The sequence below is a fragment of the Dendrobates tinctorius genome, unplaced genomic scaffold, assembly GCF_039654945.1.
Source record: "Dendrobates tinctorius isolate UK_male_01 unplaced genomic scaffold, ASM3965494v1 ptg000159l, whole genome shotgun sequence".
Taxonomy (NCBI): domain Eukaryota; kingdom Metazoa; phylum Chordata; class Amphibia; order Anura; family Dendrobatidae; genus Dendrobates; species Dendrobates tinctorius.
In genome coordinates, this window is record NW_027361826.1 from 441,185 (window position 1) to 459,553 (window position 18,369).

At 42.0% G+C, this 18,369-nt stretch overlaps 1 protein-coding gene across 1 annotated transcript in view; it reads left to right on the top strand.

The window, feature by feature from the left end:
• Nucleotides 1-15,504, top strand: part of POLR3H (RNA polymerase III subunit H) — a 40,156-nt gene extending 24,652 nt beyond the window's left edge. Inside the window, exons 5-7 of the mRNA XM_073549433.1 lie at nt 3,233-3,296; nt 6,675-6,882; nt 15,296-15,504. Coding sequence (XP_073405534.1) covers nt 3,233-3,296; nt 6,675-6,882; nt 15,296-15,349 — 326 coding nt within the window. The 3' untranslated portion in view covers nt 15,350-15,504. The remainder of the gene's footprint in view (nt 1-3,232; nt 3,297-6,674; nt 6,883-15,295) is intronic.
• The last annotated feature ends 2,865 nt before the right edge of the window (nt 15,505-18,369 follow it).

The window sequence follows — 18,369 nt, forward strand, 5'->3', positions numbered from 1 at the left end:
CAGAATCCGTTATTCTACCTAATGTCATCAGGTATCCAGACCTAGACTGCACCGCAACACAGAAATGGCTGTCTCCTATTCTCTTCTCCGGCTTCTCTCCACGCTGGTTTGTTCACAGGATACTTAGAGCCGATGGCAGCTGTGCTATATCCGCTATACAGGCTTCAGAAGCACCACCTTCCAGGTACAGTAGTTCAAACGGCCGTATTACTGTGGAGACGTGTCTGGGGTTGACTGCTTCAGTGGTACTGGTGTTCTGTACCGTATTCAGGTGAGTTAGACGCTCTCGCCTTCAGGTTCCTCGCGCTCTATTGCAGTAGTATTATATCGCTTATCGAGCATTTGGATAGACCTCTACCAGACATGTTTAGTCAATACATGCCATCTTTCTGGTGACTCAAACGTACCCGAGGTCCATCTACTACACTGGTCCGGCTCTACTGTCCCATTTCGGATGAGTCAGGAGCACCCTCTTTCGCGTTCATCTGGGTCTTTTGCAGCTTTTGCCTAAGCTCCCGTCTCTAATCACCACTCGTGGTGAGGTGCCGGAATTTATTGCTCCTGACGGGCTGCAGCTGCGGTTACAGGCTGCGTCCAGGTGAGTCAAACACACCTTTCAGATGCATATTTCATTGTTAATAACATCTGTGGTTTGTTAACAGTTAAACGTAAGCACTACCATGTCCAAACGGAGAGGTTCTCGGTAGCAATATAACGTGATTCTCCACCCTCAGGTGGGTCAGACACTCTCGTGTCAGGTACGGATGGTCGCGGTTTTACTGTGGCATGCTCTGGACCCTATGTGCGATTTGCCCACAGGAGTTTTTGCCACACCTTCTGATCAGTTTACAGTACTGTCCGCAGGCTATCTTTACTGCAGGTGTTACGTCTATCTTTAATGTTTGGCCAATAGTAGTTTATAAGTTCTAGTCTGTCCTAAGGGCCTTCGAGCTACCACAATGCCTAAGCTCCTTATCTGTCGGAACTTAATTATTCATTCTTACAGACGCAGGGTAAAGCCTCCAGCAGCTCAGACATGTGACTTCTGACCGTGACTGGAAAATGTATCCCACGTCAGACAAACTGCTCCAGTCTGGGATCCAAGGATGAGTCTGGTGATAACGCGTTTCTTCCTTCAGCTAGAATTGTATCTTTTCCCTGTTGTCCTCGGGCGTGTGGTCTTAGACTTAGGTAAGCGGGCCTACTCACCGCAATCCCCTCCCTGCTCCAGAGGGTCCAGGATGGATTTGGTCGTTTACATCATCATACGGATGGTCCTGCCTTTCGTCAGCCTAGTTGCCCTCTGAGGTCTATTTTTCTACCTAGAGCCAACTTTCTTTACAGTTGACATAGTCCATGTTTTGCATGGACATTTCTTACTCGACTAATCTCTTTTCTTAAGTCCAGCTGGACTATTTTTTCCATATCCACCCTCATCCCTGAATGATGGGTTTATCTTCCCTTTGATCTCAAAGTAATCCAGTAGCCTTCGTTCTACCTGCCTAGTCGAGCAATCTGTTGTCTCTTCATAGCCATCCTGAGCCTACATCGTTCCCAGCGGCCTGCTCTCAGGTCCTGTCATTTTCTCACAGAACGGACTTCAGCCGTTTCCAAACAAGGGGGCGCCTCGGTATATCTCTTTTCTCCCGAGTGCTTCGCAAAATTGGACTACTTCTGCGGCTGCAATCCCTCCGGTTCCAAGTTTTCCACCACTTTGGTCCTTCCTCTCCCAGAAGTGCATCCTTCAGGGATGCCAACGGCAAATTCTCACAGTAGTTGGCAAAATTCTATAGCCACGTGGCCTAGCTTGCTCATCAGAGCATTCTTTCTGGAGACCAGTTGGAAGATTTGACCGTCCTCACTGTCCAAAAATTTTTCTTGCATGGAGACATGGGTTTTCGCCTATCGTTCCTATCTAAGGTTCCATTTGGCTTTCAGTTTCATGAGCAAAATTTTCCCCAAAGAAGTCCCTCACCAACTTTCTGTTCCTTCCATGTGGCTCCAATAGGCCAAATCGTTGGTGAAGCTAAACCTCGTCATTCTTCAGCGCTTCTTTCCTCAGCGTGACTTTGGGGATCTAGGTTTGAGTCCATACTTGTTTTTCTCAGGAAGAATTTTCTTCGTCCAGCATTTGCCTCCTGTGAATCGCATGATTTTCCCTTGTTCCATAAGGCTCTTATCCAGGTCCTGATTTTTTCAGGACTTTGGCGATATCTGTGTTTGCAACAGACGGGTTCCTTTTCCTTCCAGTTGGTAGCCTGTCCTTTCAGACTCTCAACCACCCTTGGGGTTTCACAGAGTCTGTAGCAGCCGTGGTGCACTTCCTGTGGATCAAGGGTCCACTCTCCATCATTCTGATTTCCCTTTCTTTCGTCCGCCTCAAACTTTTTTACTTTGTGACGCTCTCGCATCAGGCTACCTTGCCACCGCAACGGTACTTATCAAGCTCTGACTTGAAGTGTACAGGTCCTCTGGCCTCCAGGTCCGCGTCTGCTCGTGGAATCTGGTCGGCATTAGTAGGGTTGCCGGCTCAGAAAGGACTGCGTTCTTTTGAGTATGATGCACTCTGCCCGGGCAGTGTGTATCTTCCTGGCGGTACCCTTTGGGTAACCTTGCAGGTGACGAGGGTGACTTCCTCGTCCTGATTGGAGTTGTTTTCTGTTCCCTCCCCTTGGACTGCTTTGGGACGTCCCATGGTTTCCTGTGTCCCCCAATGAAGCGATAGAGAAAACAAGATTTTTAGTTGCTTACCGAAAAATCTGTTTCTCTGAGCCTTCATTGGGGGACACAGCACCCTCCCAAGTTAAACAGCTCCGTTACGGCTTAATATTGTTACAGTGTGGATTTGTGTTTTCTGTGTTTTATCTCGTCTACAGATTACTTCTAATGATTTCTCACTAACTGAACATCCTACTTCCTGTCGGTAGGGTGTACACTGCGGAGGAGGAGCTAACTTTTTTCTGCATATTGTCAGCCTCCTAGTGGCAGGCAGCAGCATACACCCATGGTTTCCTGTGTCCCCCAATGAAGGCTCAGAGAAACAGATTTTACGGTAAGCAACTAAAAATCCTGTTTTTACACAACCGGCAGCTTTATATAAACATTTGGTCCTATGAAGAAATGTTTTTGTTTTTTTTTTCATCTTGGGAGGAAGCATAGACCTGTAATTCCACTTGGCATCTGTCTTATTTTGTGTCTTTCGGGGCAGTAATTAATTCTTCTTTCTCCTCAGTTTCTCTTGGCTTTTTTGATGATATCATTATACCTCCTGAGTCCTTGCAGCAGCCTGCAAAATTGTATCCTTTTTTAAACCATCTATCCATATGATATATATGAATGCAATTATATTGTTGGCGGGATTGGTGAATGTTAACAATAGTTTTTTTTCATATTTTTTTTCATGTGGATTTTGTATGTATTCTGCAGCAAAATCCAGGTGAAATCTGCAATAGAAAATGAAAATTATTTTTTTCTAAACAGCCTGCAATTTAAATGTGTTGCAGGAAAAAAATGATGGTTCCTTACTGAGAAATCCACACAGAAAGGCAATGGAAGTAAAACCTGCTCCATGCTTTTGACACCACAGCCATTTTCCCTGAAAGGAATCTGAAAGGAATCATTAGTGGGACAGTGAGAAAAGCAATGTGACAGTAGCTCTGCTTATTTCACCGCTCTGAAAGGAATCTTCATCTGGGGCTGGTGCTGACGTGTCACTACCTCTATCACCATCCACTGATGACTATTCATTTCACAGTGTTAATAGATGTTGTGGTACGAAACTGCCGTCACTCACACTGCTTCTATTGCCTACCCCTATTGACGTTTCAGTGATGCCAAAAGCTGTGGTAAGTGACGTAGCGCTTTCTACTGATGACGTCCTGTCTCAGTTGGGGTGATAAAAGCTGTGGAGAAGTGACAGCATGGCTATCCTCCTGTGACATCCCTTTTGAGACTCCCATCAAACTAAACCTCACAGGAAGTAAAGGGAAAAACGGACATAGGGTTTAGCAGGGTAAGAAGAATAGTAGGGGATGTTATGATAAAGCCAATTTCAAAAGTTGTTAGGGGTTAAAGCACCACTTCATCATTGTTGTATTTTTTATTTTAATACAGCGCTGGAGTGGTGTTCCTAATAGAAACTCCCTGCCCTACTCTCATACTTGCCCACCGCCGTCTTCACCTTCTGCTGCAGCTTCTCCCGTCGGTTTCCAGCAGTTTGTGATTTGCCAGATTTCTCTGATGCTTCATGGAGCGAGCTGAGGTCACAACTCAATAAAGGTCTATGATGGCCTCGTCCTCGCTCTCATAGGCTTGCATTGAGAGCTTGTGACTAGAGTTGAGCGAATATATTCGGTTCCCCACTTATTCAGCAAGCTATAGCACTTACCGAATAAGCTACAGTCTGAACCCGGCTTCCTGGATCGCTCCAGCTGATGGCCGCCGCAGCTGCATGTGTCACAGATGTGTCACTGTCACAGCACATGCATGGAGAGCCAACACACAGGCTCTCCCCATGCATATGCTGTGACAGTGACACAACTGCGACACATGCAGCTGCGGTGGCGATCAGCTGCAGCGATCCAGGAAGCCAGGTTCAGACTGTAGCTTATTCGGTAAGTGCTATAGCTTGCTGAATAAGTGGGGAACCGAAGATATTTGCTCAACTCTACTTGTAACATAACTTCTGACTTGTGACCAGTCAGAAGACACGATCACTAGTTGGCGTCGCAGGACAGGAGCCGCGCTGAAAAAAGGTGAAGATGGTGGCAGAGGAGTATAATACTCAGGTCAGGGGCCATACATTAAAAGTTCCATTCCAGCGCTGGAACAAAAATGCTGGCGTAGTGCTTTAAAGATAAATATTCATAAAGAGCATTACAGGTATCAGACAAGGCCTTGAACTAGCCATCAGTTGTGCTATAGCACAGGGCCTTTGGGCTCTTCTCCACACCAGTGTTACAAGCTCTGTGGCCATACGTTTATGTATGAACATGGATTTAAATCTTGCTCACTACCAGCAGCCACCATTTAGGGGTACGTGCCCACGATGTGGAGTTGCTGCGGGTTTGATGCTGCGTATTTTTCCAGTGTCAAATCTACAGCGTCCAGATGTTACAGCATAGTGGATGCAATTTTCTAGAAATCCCATGTCCACTATGCGTCCATAGTCGTCTGTGGATCACACACCGTGCAGCGCATCTTTCCAGACTGCAGCATGTCAATTTCTCATACAGAAATGGTAGTCTCAGTAAGAGAAATTTCACCAATAGAATGTATTGGATGCGGTACATCTGCCTTCAGCAGAAGGCAGCGCTCTGGACGCAGCTATCATGCACTGCTACTTGCGGATCGTGGGCATCTGGCCTAAAAGTAGTGTGGGGATCTTGCTATATGATGCTTTATCACTAACTAAAAAAATTGTCTTCCTCTTGTCCCCCATTTTCCTCCTGTTCCCTTTTCTGGCTAAATGTTGCAGTGACTGCTTAGACAGTACACAGCTTCCTTTACCATTCTACACTTAAAGGGAAGCGGTCAGGTCCCCCATGGCCACCAGCCCAGCAGCGTCCACCTCTGTATGATTAAACTCCCGCCTTAACCAGCCCTGTATAACATAATTCAGTTAGATGCTTTAAACAAGCATTTGTAGTGCTCCGTTTTCTATGCTAATGAGAGCTTTGACAAGTCAGTGGAACCATAGTTGCCCCAGACTAGTCGGCCCTCTTTCCATGTTATCATGACCCTGTGGACATAACATAACTAGCACAAGCGGCGTCATCACCACCTCATGCACATCTAGCACATGCGTGCCGCTCATTCCGACTGCGTCTCTGAAGCCCCATGTACGCTTCCCAGCTTCAGGGGCGTACCGCGCATGACCGAAAGCCATCTTCAGCACTTCCGATTATCCACACTGCGTCTCTAAAGTCGGGAAACGTACACCCGACTCAAGAGACTCATTGGTGCTGCTGAAATGAGATTTGCATGAGCTGGCAGTGAGGCTGTTTGTGCAAATTGGACGTGATAACCTGGAAATAGTCTAGGGAAATTAACGCCCCATCTACTAGTCAAAGCCCTCATTAGCATAAGAAGCGGGGTCATTATAAATGAGTTTTAAAGCATTTCACTGAACTGCGTTATACAGGGCTGGATAGGCAGAGCGGTTCTTCACACACAGGTGGATGTGCTGGGTTGGAGGCCGTGGGAGACCTGACATCTTCCCTTTACTGTTGTGTGGAGTGTCAGCTCTGTGCTGAGGCCGTGTGACCGAGTCATAAAAGAGATATGGTGCTACAGTTACAGTAGTAGAGGCCATATGACAAGTTCTTTAATGACAGCTGCAGGATTCATTTATTGGTTAGTAGTTTGTTCTATCTGTTGCTAAAAATGGAATCCAAATGAATTTATAGCAAAATAAAAATGAAAGCCATAGTTACTTTGTCCCGATACAGGACCATGCCTGACGTAGACATAGCTTGTCTCTGACAATGCAGTACAACCCCATTGAAGTGAATAGGATTCAGCTACAAAACCATCAACAGCCTGTGAGTGGGTTTGGTACAGTTTATGGAATAAATCAGCCATGTTGTTGCCAATCTTGGGTTACCAGATTGTAGAAAAACCCTTTCAAATGTTTAAAGGCAAGCAGGTGTTTTTCCATTACACGTTCACTCCAGTGATGAAGCCGAACAAGTGTGGGTATGGGAGTATGAAACAGAAGAAGGAGCTCATGACCTGTACATGGACATTGGTGAAGATATCAGGTTCCGTGTTGTAGATGAAACCTTTATAGACACCTCTCCAACTGGACCAAGTACTATGGAGTCCTCCTCTTCCACTGCTACAGAGGAGCCACAACGCAAAGAAGCCCCATACACATTAGTGGTAAGATGTGACAGCGTGGATATCGTTCAAGACTTGCTCCAGTGTCTAAAATGTCCTTTCTGAATATCTGATTTCTGCTCCCTTGCCATTTCTGTAATTTTCTTTATTATACAATACCCTACATTTCTCTCCTACATGTGTTTTTTTATTTTCTCTCTTCATGTGACATTTAGTTTGCGAGGGGTCTCAGTCAGGACGTCGCAGGAGGACGGGGCTGCACTCCCTTCCGTGCAGTGCCAATCACCCATTTGGACGGGATGTCACGAGGGTCAGTGCTGCAGTTACTACAGTTTCTTGCATTGCCGCCCTCTGAGGAAATCCTGAAAACGCGATGATAGAAGCAGAGATAGCGGCTCTCGCCTCTCTCATGGATTCTGTCTCCACGGCTGCCGCATCGGACTGTGAAACAGGACCTTGTCAGGGGCAGAGAGAGAAGCAATGAGTGACACCAGCGTCCCCACAGATTTTAATAGTGCCCTCAAATAAATCGTTGTGAGGGGACGGTGATAAAGCTGTGAGTGATACCAACGCTGCTCCACTGCTTCATTATCCTCAGACTAATCATCGCGTCCGTGATGGAAGCAGTGACTGATACCAGCACCGATCCCCTGATGCTGATTCGTTTGAGGGCAATCACAGAACCTATGGGGCGGCACTGGTGTCAATCACTGCTTCTATCGCCGCCCCCTGATGATGTGTTGATTCACAGAAGCTGCGGTGACGAGGACAGAAGAAGGCTGCTGGCGCTGCTCTCACTTTTCCCACAGCTTCTATTACCATGGATCCTGACATCTTCAGAGGGCAGCGATGTAAAAAAACAAACTGTAATAATTGCAACGCCACCCCATTATGACATCCTATTCAGGAGAGCGTTAGACACTGCAGGGAGTGAGTGCAGCCCCTGTTTAGATATTTAGAAAGGACATTTTTGGTACCGTGATGCCATCAGTTTGTGGCACAGAATGACAGATGGCAGTTGCAGTGGCCTTCAGCAGTCCCCCCGACTACTATTGCAACCTGTCGGCCACCTACCATTGTGTTACAGAGAGGCAGTGCACACGCACACAGATTATTGCACAATTTAAATGCTGTTGTCATTGATTTAAAATGGCTAATCAGCAGCGATTAGATATCGTGTAGGTTGCTGTTACAGCATGATGCTGGCTATCTGCCATTAGGTATGTCCTGAGTAAAGTGCGAGCTCACTTCCTGAGCCTGCTCCATAGGCCGGGATCACACTACCGTGTGTGATGCGAGTAACTCGCACGAGTCTCTCGCATCCACACCCGGCGCTGCCGCCGGCACTCTGGACCGGACCTGCGGCTGCATAGAAATACATACATAGAAATACATGCAGCCGCAGCTCCAGTCCTGAGTGCCGGCGGCAGACTCGTGCGAGTTTCTCGCTTCACACACGGTAGTGTGATCCCGGCCATACACTGACAACTGGAATTTGATGTTCCATTATCCCACATGTAAAGGGGTGAATCAATAAGGGGCAGAAGAACAAAAAGAGTTTTATCAGATCTTGTACATAGCTGTATGATCTCTGCACATCTTGAACTTTTTTTTTTTGCAATTTTTCTGCGTCTTTTATGATTTGTTGCCATAATCAGTAAGTTTTGTGCAGAATTCTACTTTGACAAAAAATTGCATGAAGGTGAGGGACCTGGCCTGGAGCTCAATGCAGGAGGACGGGTGAGCTCTGAGCGCCCATGAAGCTGGAAAAAGCGACAGATAAAGCTTTAAAGGGTGCCTTTTATCAGAAGACCCTTGGAACTGGATTGCTGCCACCGCCAGGATCATTTTGAGACCCTTTTTGAAGATTTCTGATGGATATTAATGAATATACAGCTGGAAGCCAGCGGGGAGGAGTAATGCAGGCAGTGACTCAGCAAAATCTCCTGCCTTGGGGGAGCCACCATTGCTGAAGCCCCCGGAGGCGCAGGTACTGTAGCCGGCTTTTCTGGGGAAGTTGATTGGTCCTGCTCCGCTGTTGGAGACTGGTGGTGAGAGATTATTGCTAAGAAGAAGGTGCTGCAGGATCCGACAGCAGTGGGGAGCTGAGGAGAGCTGGAGGAGAGGAGCGCAGCAGAACAGACAACTGGGAAACTAGTGGTGTTTGGAGGAAGCATTACTTACAGGTTCCTGTGGAGGCAGTCTCGCCCACATTGCTGGTTTGTTTTAACATATAGCATCTTATGTGAGCATTTGTGAGTATTGTAAGCTGTCTGTTGTGTAACTGAATATTTGCCACTGACATTATCTACTACCTGTATTGGCTAGTTCTTAGCAGTGACATTACCTAACACACGGTATCTCGTCATAACTGATCTGAAAAGAGATTATCTATTATTTGCATTGACTAATATGGAAAAATGGATTGCAGAGGATTGGAATGAATGACTTTGCTGCCACCTACTGTCTCCTTTAGGCATAACTTGAGGAATCCACTTTCATTGTAAATTACCTCTCTATGACCAGTTGCCTATGAAACTGTGAATAATTTCTAAATGACTTGATTTTGCCATTCTCCCTGATTGAGTTACATTTAAACCAGATTTATAAAATGGGTAAATCTACTAAAAACTGAAGAGGCAGCCAAAACCACTAAAACCCCCAAAAAGGGTCAAGAGAAAGAGAGATTTAGAAAACAACGCTCTCTGGATATCCAATCCAGTAAATCAAACTCTGCAAATAAACAAAGCTCTTCTTCTCTCGCGCAATGGTCTGATAGCGACGAGAAAAAGGATTCTACATTTGAAGAGACAAGCCTTAAAGATTATATTAAAACTTTACCTACTACAGAATGCATAAGGAATCTCTTTAAAGACTTTACCCAAACCATTAAAGAAGAAATAGCGGATCTGAAAAAAGATGTCAGGCAGGTTTACACAAGAGTGCAGAACTTGGAAGGAGCTTGTGATCAGATATCCGCACACTCCGAACAAATTACCGAAATTTTAATTGATAATCAAAAAGGAGGGTTTCCTACAAAAAATCCAGATGACCTAGAGAACAGGTCAAGAAGGAACAATTTGAGAATCAGAGGGCTTCCTGAAAAAATTTTGGATAAGGACATTTCATCTACTCTTATCAACATAGTCAAGGATTTTTTGGGGAATAACGACTCTAATACTATATGCATTGAAAGGGCCCATAGAGTCTATAGGCCCAAAAATATAAGCCCAGACAAACCTAGGGATGTTCTCTGTTGTATACAAAGCTTTAAATTTAAAGAAGAAATCTATCACAGATCAAGGCAAGCAGATAAAATTGAATATGAGGACAATGAGATCCAAATTTTTCAAGATCTTTGAAAACTCACTTTAGATCTCAGAAGACAACTTCAACCTCTGACTAGGACCCTCAGAGACAGAAACATAGCCTATAGATGGATGTTTCCATTTGGACTTGCTATCTCCTTGGACAATAAAACCCTGATTATAAGAACACCGGAGGATCTACCTTATGTCCTGAATAAGCTGGACCTCTCTCAACTTCAACTACCAGACTGGACAACTGCAGAAGAATTTCTCAAATTCCCGCCATTACCAGTACATGACAAATGGTCTAATACCACACCAAATAAGCCTAAGAAAATCAGAAGGTTGAATGCGGACACTAACAAAATGTCTAATGGAAGCAACAAGGCTGGTGAAGGTTGAAACACTCCGAATCCAGAAGGATTGGCCTAGCTCTTGGAGTCACGAACTCTTCACCAGTTCTAAATAATGTGTTTCTATGTTTAACTGCCTTTTTGCTTATTTACAATTCATTGTGTTTAATAGCATAAGCTAGTTAACAGAAAAAGTTTAATACTTGATATATTCTGGTTTTAGTCCTTTTATAATGCAAGACTCAGTCAGGATTGGCACTCGCATCTTCTTCTTTCTTTTTCTCTAATACGTTCTTCTCTTGTCTTTTGCCCTGTTTTTTCCTTCTCTTTTTCCCTCTACCCTTCAGGGCCGCTTCTCCCTTAGACCTTTGATCGACATGTCCACGCCCCCACAGATCTGGCGATCTTTATTTGCTATCTTTTCTGGCTGGATACCAACGGATACTTATCCAACCAGTAGCAAACTGTGAATTCAAGACGGATCCGCAATCTGTCCCAATTTTTTTTTTTTTTTTTTTGGTTAACATGTTTTCTTCAAATACGTTAATAACTGTTACCCCCAGTTGTAAGTTATTCCCCTTGGGTCCTATTGGTAGCCTCTTACACAATGTCTCCAACTACAAACCATACATATGGCCAATCTAAACATAGCAACCTTCAATGTTAAAGGCATAAATGTTCCACAGAAAAGATCACAAATACTGAGACATTTAGAGAAGAATAAAGTGGATGTAATCTTTTTTCAAGAAACCCACTTCAAGAGAACATATACTTCCATAACCAAAAATAAAACATACACTAAATGGTACAACTCCACCTCTCCAAATAAAAGAAATAAAGGGGTTTCCATTGTTATTAGCAAGAATCTCCCTTTTGTATTTAAAGATGTTTTACTTGATGGAGACGGGAGATATCTTTTTCTGAAATGCATGATCTACAACAAGACTTACACTTTAATATATATGCCCCGAATGTGAATCGCCTTCCCTTTTTCAAAAAAAATTTTGGCTTTTGAATAATTTTGTTGAAGGCGTACCAATTCTGGGAGGAGATTTCAACATTCCCCTATACCCTCCTTTCGACACCTCAAATGGGCAATCATCCATACCACATAAAACAACTAGATACATAAAAAAGCACTGATGGATCTTCTCCTGCTGGATATATGGAGAATAATACACCCCTCAACGAGGAATTATTCGTTCTTCTCGTCAGTACATAAAAAATACTCGAGAATCGACTATCATGCCACATGACCTAATAAGCTCTGTTACAAAGAGCTCTTACGATAATATAATATACTCGGACCATGCCCCATTGTTCACCAACATCATCCAAAGTAACACACAAAAACGCGCCTTTAATTGGAAACTTAATAATAATTTAATATACGATACTGAGTCTCAAGAATCCATAAGGAAGAATATTAAACATTTTTTTTTGGAGAACAGTAGTAACGACATCTCTGACTGTAATGTTTGGGAGGCACACAAAGCGGTGCTCAGGGGTTATCTTTTGGGCTCTAGGAAAAAAAAAAAGAGAAACTCACAACCTCACTACTATCCCAAATAAAAGTATTAGAGGAGAACCATAAAATCTCTCAAGAAGCCTCCATAGAAAAGGATCTTTTTAGACTCAGCAGAACTCAGAGAACTGTTGAGACAAGAATCTGAAAAATGCTTGCAATACTCAAGATTTAAAATATACACCCAGGCAAATAAGTGCGGTAAGAATCTGGCGAACTTGGTTGAAAAGAAAATTAATTCAGCTTATATACAAAAGATTAAAGATTCGCGAGATCAAATACATCACAAAACGGAGGAAATAGCAGATATTTTTAGCTTATTTTATTCAAACCTTTACAATCTAAAAAAAAATTCCGCAGATCCGAAAAGGAAATCTGAATTCTTGAATAAATGCCTACAAACAATAAACCTACCTAAACTAACACCCACGCAAATAACCTAGATAACCCAATCACAATGGATGTACTTAAATCTGTCACCAAAACAAGCCCCAAAGGGAAAAGTCCAGGCCCAGATGGATACTCTACGGAGTATTATAACATTTTCAGAGAGGAACTCTCCCCATATTTATTGAAATATTTTAATAATATAACTAGAACCAATACATTTAAAATGGAAGCATTATCAGCCCATATTGCTCTTATCCCAAAAGAGGGTAAGGACCCAACCCTTTGTGGCAGCTATAGGCCAATCTCGTTGATTAACAACGATATCAAGTTGTATGCAAGGATTTTGGCCAAAAGGGTACAGAACCACTTGTCGGATTTGATCAACCTCGACCAGGTGGGCTTTGTGGGGGGTAGAGAGGCCAAAGATAATATTATTAAAACCCTGAACATAATTCATTTTACAAAATGTAAAAATATTCAAACCGCTCTTCATTCAACTGATGCCAAAAAGGCTTTTGATCGAATTGATTGGGAGTATATGGAAAAAACATTAATGAAGTTTGGCTTTCCTGATTCCTTCATAGGAAAAATCCTTGCTCTATATTCCCATCCAACAGCTCGACTGAAAATCAATAATGATCTTTCTCCTAGTTTTGGGATAAAGAAAGGGACAAGACAGGGGTGCCCTCTGCCCACTCCTATTTGTACTGTTGATGAAAACCTTTCTACAAAAAATTGGACAAAATCCAAGGTGTAAGATGTGGTGACAAAGAACATTAAAATAGCCGCATTTGCGGACGATGTTCTTTTTTTACTTAAAAGACCCCTGGCAATCTATCAAACCACTAATTGAAGAAATACGGGAATTTGGACTAGTATCAAACTTCAAGATAAATTTTTCTAAGTCAGAAATGTTAAACATTATTGTCAACCAGGAAAATTGTACCCTCTTATCTAATAAATCTCCATTCAGAAATAATTGCTCTCATATTACATATTTAGGGACCAAGATAAACAACTCCCTTTCCTCCTTATATAATCTTAATTTTATACTTCTAATTCGTAACCTGGAGCGAGACGCTTCCACAAAGAGGGAGTTGTCTATTTCCTGGTTTGGCAGAACTAATATCATGAAAATGATTACTCTACCCAAAATACTTTATTTCCTTCAAGTGTTACCTATTGATATTCCACAATCCCTTTTTCCAAAAATTAAAACCCTAGTCTCCAAATTTATTTGGCAAAACAAAAGTAGTAGGATCAAACATTAAACGCTAATGAAAAGGAAATGCAAAGAAGGACTGGGCCTGCCGGACTTTGAAAAATAGACACACCTCGCATATGGCCAGAATAAGAGAAACAAAAATTCTTCCCCCTAGGAAATTATGGGTCGACATCGAACTTAATCTTTTAAATAAGAATATTGACCATTATCTTTGGTCAACACCATATATTAAATTTAAATATTGTGAGATCGAGAACCCTTTAACTAAACTCTCAATATCTATTTGGAACAGAACTAATAAAAAATACAACTTTGTTCCTAGTATTTGCACATATACGCCATTATTACACTTGATCCCGAATAGATACAGAGCCATTAAAAATAAAATCAAAAACCTAGGAACTTTCCCTTTATATACATATTGGCCACTTTATTCAAGAAAATAGTATCATTTCTACAAGTGAGCTCAGGACCATATTTAGAGGTGTTGTAATGTCAGAGACAGTTTGAAATTATAAGAGAAACAATTAGAACTCCGATACCTAACATCTCCAATAACTTCACCGATAAATATACTCAAGATGTCTTTTTTGACAAATAAAAAAATCTAAAATTTACAAATTACTCTGTGATACGAAAGAACCTCCTAACTTCATTAGCAAATGGGAGAAAGAATATATCATTATCACCAGAGGAAATTTCCAGACTTTGGAAAGAGATTCACTCCATTTCTCCCTCAACAAGATACAAGGAGCTAAATTATAAGATTATTTCTCGCTGGTATAAAACCCCTGATGCCCTCTTTAGGATTGACAAGTCTTACTCTTCTTATTGTTGGAGATGCAATCTAATGCCAGGTACGCCTGCCCATATGTGGTATGAATGTACCAAAATTATACCCATCTGGAAAATGATATATAGTCACATAAAGAAGGTCTTTCGAACAATACCCCCTCTGACATCTAAACAGGTCCTCTTGAATGTCCGTCCTGGGCTCAAATGTGTGACTATATTGTGAGTTCTCACTTAACGCAGCTAAAATCCTCATCGCTAGGCACTGGAAGGATACTGACCCACCTTCCTTATCAGAATGGGTAAACGGGACTAACAATATATATTCCCTTGAAAAAATTTGACTGGCTCACCGCAAACAAGACAATTTAAATGGAAGATGGCACCAATGGTTTATTTATCAAAACAATATTAAGCTCTAAAGGAAGGAATTTTAATGCAGTGTACTATTTCTGCTTTATATGAATATATATATATATATACTTTGTTTTCTACAACTGTGAGTCTAAAGATAGAGGCTTTCATCCAATGGGACTACCACCCCCACCCCTTCCATTCTTTCCCAACTTTACCTGAATCCTCTTTTCCCATTCCCTTCCTGAATCCCTTCATTAAGAAAATTTGAATGTTGATTATACTGACTTGTAATTTGATAATAATTCTGTAACAACATTCTTAAATAGTTTATAAAAAAAATTGCATGAAGGTGTTTGTGAATGTGCTTAGTGATATTTTGACCACATCTTATTTTGCTTATACAATGTTTTGGTATGGAAGTTACACTTTATTCATTTGCGTTTTGTTTTTGTTTTTTCATAGCAATGCAATTATAAATGTTGACAATTCTTTCCCACTTTCTTAGGGTTCCATAAGTGAGCCTGGACTAGGTCTTCTGTCCTGGTGGACTAACAACTGAAGATTAAGGAACCTGTTTACAGCCTTCACATTTCCTCTGACTTGAGGGGGGGACAAAGTGCTTTTTGTTTATCTATTTTGTATAAGTATATATTTAAGAATTCTAATGACTTTTGTGAAAAAGCTTATGTATTGTAATAAAATTCTGTAACAATGTTTCATGTTTATGTATTTTTTTGTTGGGATAACAGCCAGGATTGGCCAGTGTAAAGAGGTGTAAGGAAAACATTGTCTTCCTCCTTTACCCCTGCAGGGAAAGTTTGACTTTGAGTTGAAGAGTCTAGTGGGGAATAGACCAGTGCTGTGCAGTCATTAAGCCAAACTTCTGTTATTCTAATCTCCGACTATCACTGACATCTTTATAAATGGCTCATGCATGATAATTACTGATAACGAATGTCCTGGTAATTACAAATTGTCTGGAAATAATGGAAATCATTTGCATGGGCGACTAGAAATAAAAAAATAAGCATGAGCATCATAGAATCAGACATTTTGTCCGGGGTCACACTTGCGAGTGTAATGCGAGAATCTTGCGCATCAATACTCGGCTGCCGCCGGCACTCGGGTCTGGAGTGAGCAGCAGCATGTATTTCTGTGCCGGGTATTGATGCGCAAGTTTCTCTCATCACACTCGCATCACAGTGTGACCCCGGCATTTAACTGATTGACTTGGAGCAGCAACATGAATATTCGTAGTACAAAGAACTTCATACACTTCTGTTTGGCCGACCACGATCTCTCCTGACTCCCCCATACACGGAATTGTTTGGCTTAGTGAAGTGTTCTTCAAGCGAGCCGCTGCCAGAATCAGTGGCTGTTTGAAATCTAATTTACAGTGTAGTTCTTTCCCACCCGACATCATCTGCTGGGGAAGAGGAACTGTACCTTCAACAAACTTTACATCGATAGTAAAGGTGATTGTAATGCACCTTAGAGAAATCCATTTTCTTCCCCACTTATCTGAAACTTCTTCCACTCTCACATTCCTCTTAAAGTGGTCATCCTCTGTGAAAAACAAGCTGAAGTCCATCTTGCTCAGAGTGCACAGACAGTCAATTATCCTCTATGGAGAGGAAGAGTAATCAGTGGGGAAAGAACAGCGAGCAATAGATGGAAAGATATTGTGCATGACTCTCTAATAAGTGCTTTACCTCTCATCAAAGCTTCATTCAGATCAAGGCAGCTTAGCTCTGCTGTATAATGGCCTCCATGTTACTGCAGCTCATGCCTGAGCTAAAAAGTGAATGAAAAGCAAAAATATCTCATGTCTGTGCTGAGCTGTATGTAGGAGAGATCACTGCACTTTCTCCCCAACCCGCTCTTAGTGGATTGCATTTTAGAGCATGCAGAGGGGAAAACTGGTGAAAATAAAGACTACAACAGAATGGCCAGAAATTGTTATTGCTCATGTACACACACATATAAAACAGCAACTTTTCAGTCAGGGAGCAACAGATTGAAAGACTTCATCCATATCTTTCCTGATGCAGAGAGCAATATGGCCATATAAATAGTTTGGAGAGGGGTGGATATTACTGAACTATTCCCTTTTTAACGTTTTTGTTCTCTTTTTGCACAAATAATCAAATTAAATGTTTAAATTTAATCTTTGCTTTAATTCTAGTAAAACACCAGAGTTCTTCAATACTATTTTGAATACCTTGAGGAGTTAATTTTTTTTAACCCCTTAGTGACTGAGCCTTAAATCAGTTAGTCATGCTGTACAAAACAATTAATAACATCTGTACCATTTTGCAAATGTCATCTTTATTTTGTTAGTATGGTAGAAGTGTTAAAAGTCTAGCATCATTTTCTCTTTTTTTTTTTTTTAAGAAATTTCCAAAACCTGTTTCTTTAGGGACCTATTCAGATTTAAATAGACTTTGTGGGGCCTATGTATTGGAAACTGTGCAGAAGTGATACCATCTGAAAGAAAGCACCCCTCAAATACTTCAAAACTGCTGTAAGGAATTTTTTTTTTTTACAAGTTCTAGCGTGAGATAATGTCCGTGACAATTTGTTGCCTAGTTTCTTCTGAGTGTTCTGATACTTCACGTGGTCAGAAACTTCTGTTTGGACAAATGGCCGGGCTGAGAAGGGAAAGAATACCATTTCAATTTTGGAACACAAATTTGGCTGAAATTGATTGCAAGCGCAATGTCGTATTTGCAGGGCCCCTAATGTGCCTAAAATGCAGAATACCCCCACAAATGTCCCCATTTTGAAAACTACACTCCTCTTGGATTTTATCCAGGGGGTATAGGGAGCATTTTGAACCCACAGGTACTACACAGAATTACTGTATATAACATCATATATTGAAAATTTTCACTTTTAATAAAAATGTTGCACCAAATTTTTCACTTTTGCAGGAGGTCACATTAAAAAGTGGACCAAATAGTTTGTTACCTGCTTTCTTCTGAGCACAGCCATGCCCCACATATAGTCAAAAAGTTCTGTTTGGACACACGTCAGGGCTCAGAAGAGAGGGAGCGGCGCCTGCGCACTGCAGTATTCTGCTCTGCCCTCAACAGAGCAGTGCGCCTGCGCAGGAGCCATGACAGACCGCAAAGAAGAAGACGTCACCGTTAGAAGATGGGAGGCACCGGATCGGACCGTGACACCCATCGGACCAAGACCGTCACCAGATTCTGAGATCTGTAACTTTTTTATTTTTTGCCAAATGCAGCTGACAGAGCTTGTTTTTACAAGAGGAGTTGGAGATTCTTTGGTACCATTTTGGGGCATATAATTTTTTTTGATAGCTTTTCATTCAGATTTTTCAGAAGCAGAATGAACAAAAATTATCTCCTCTTTGTGCGGATTTGCCCTGCCTTTTCCACCTGTGGATTCCTATAATGGAATGGGTGTAAACACGCTGCGGAACCCGCACAAAGAATTGACATGCTGCGGAAAATAAACCGCTTCATTTCTGCGCTGAATTTTCCGCAGCATGTGCACAGCGGTTTTTATTTCCCATAGAATAACATTGTACTGTAAATCACTAGGAATTCTGCA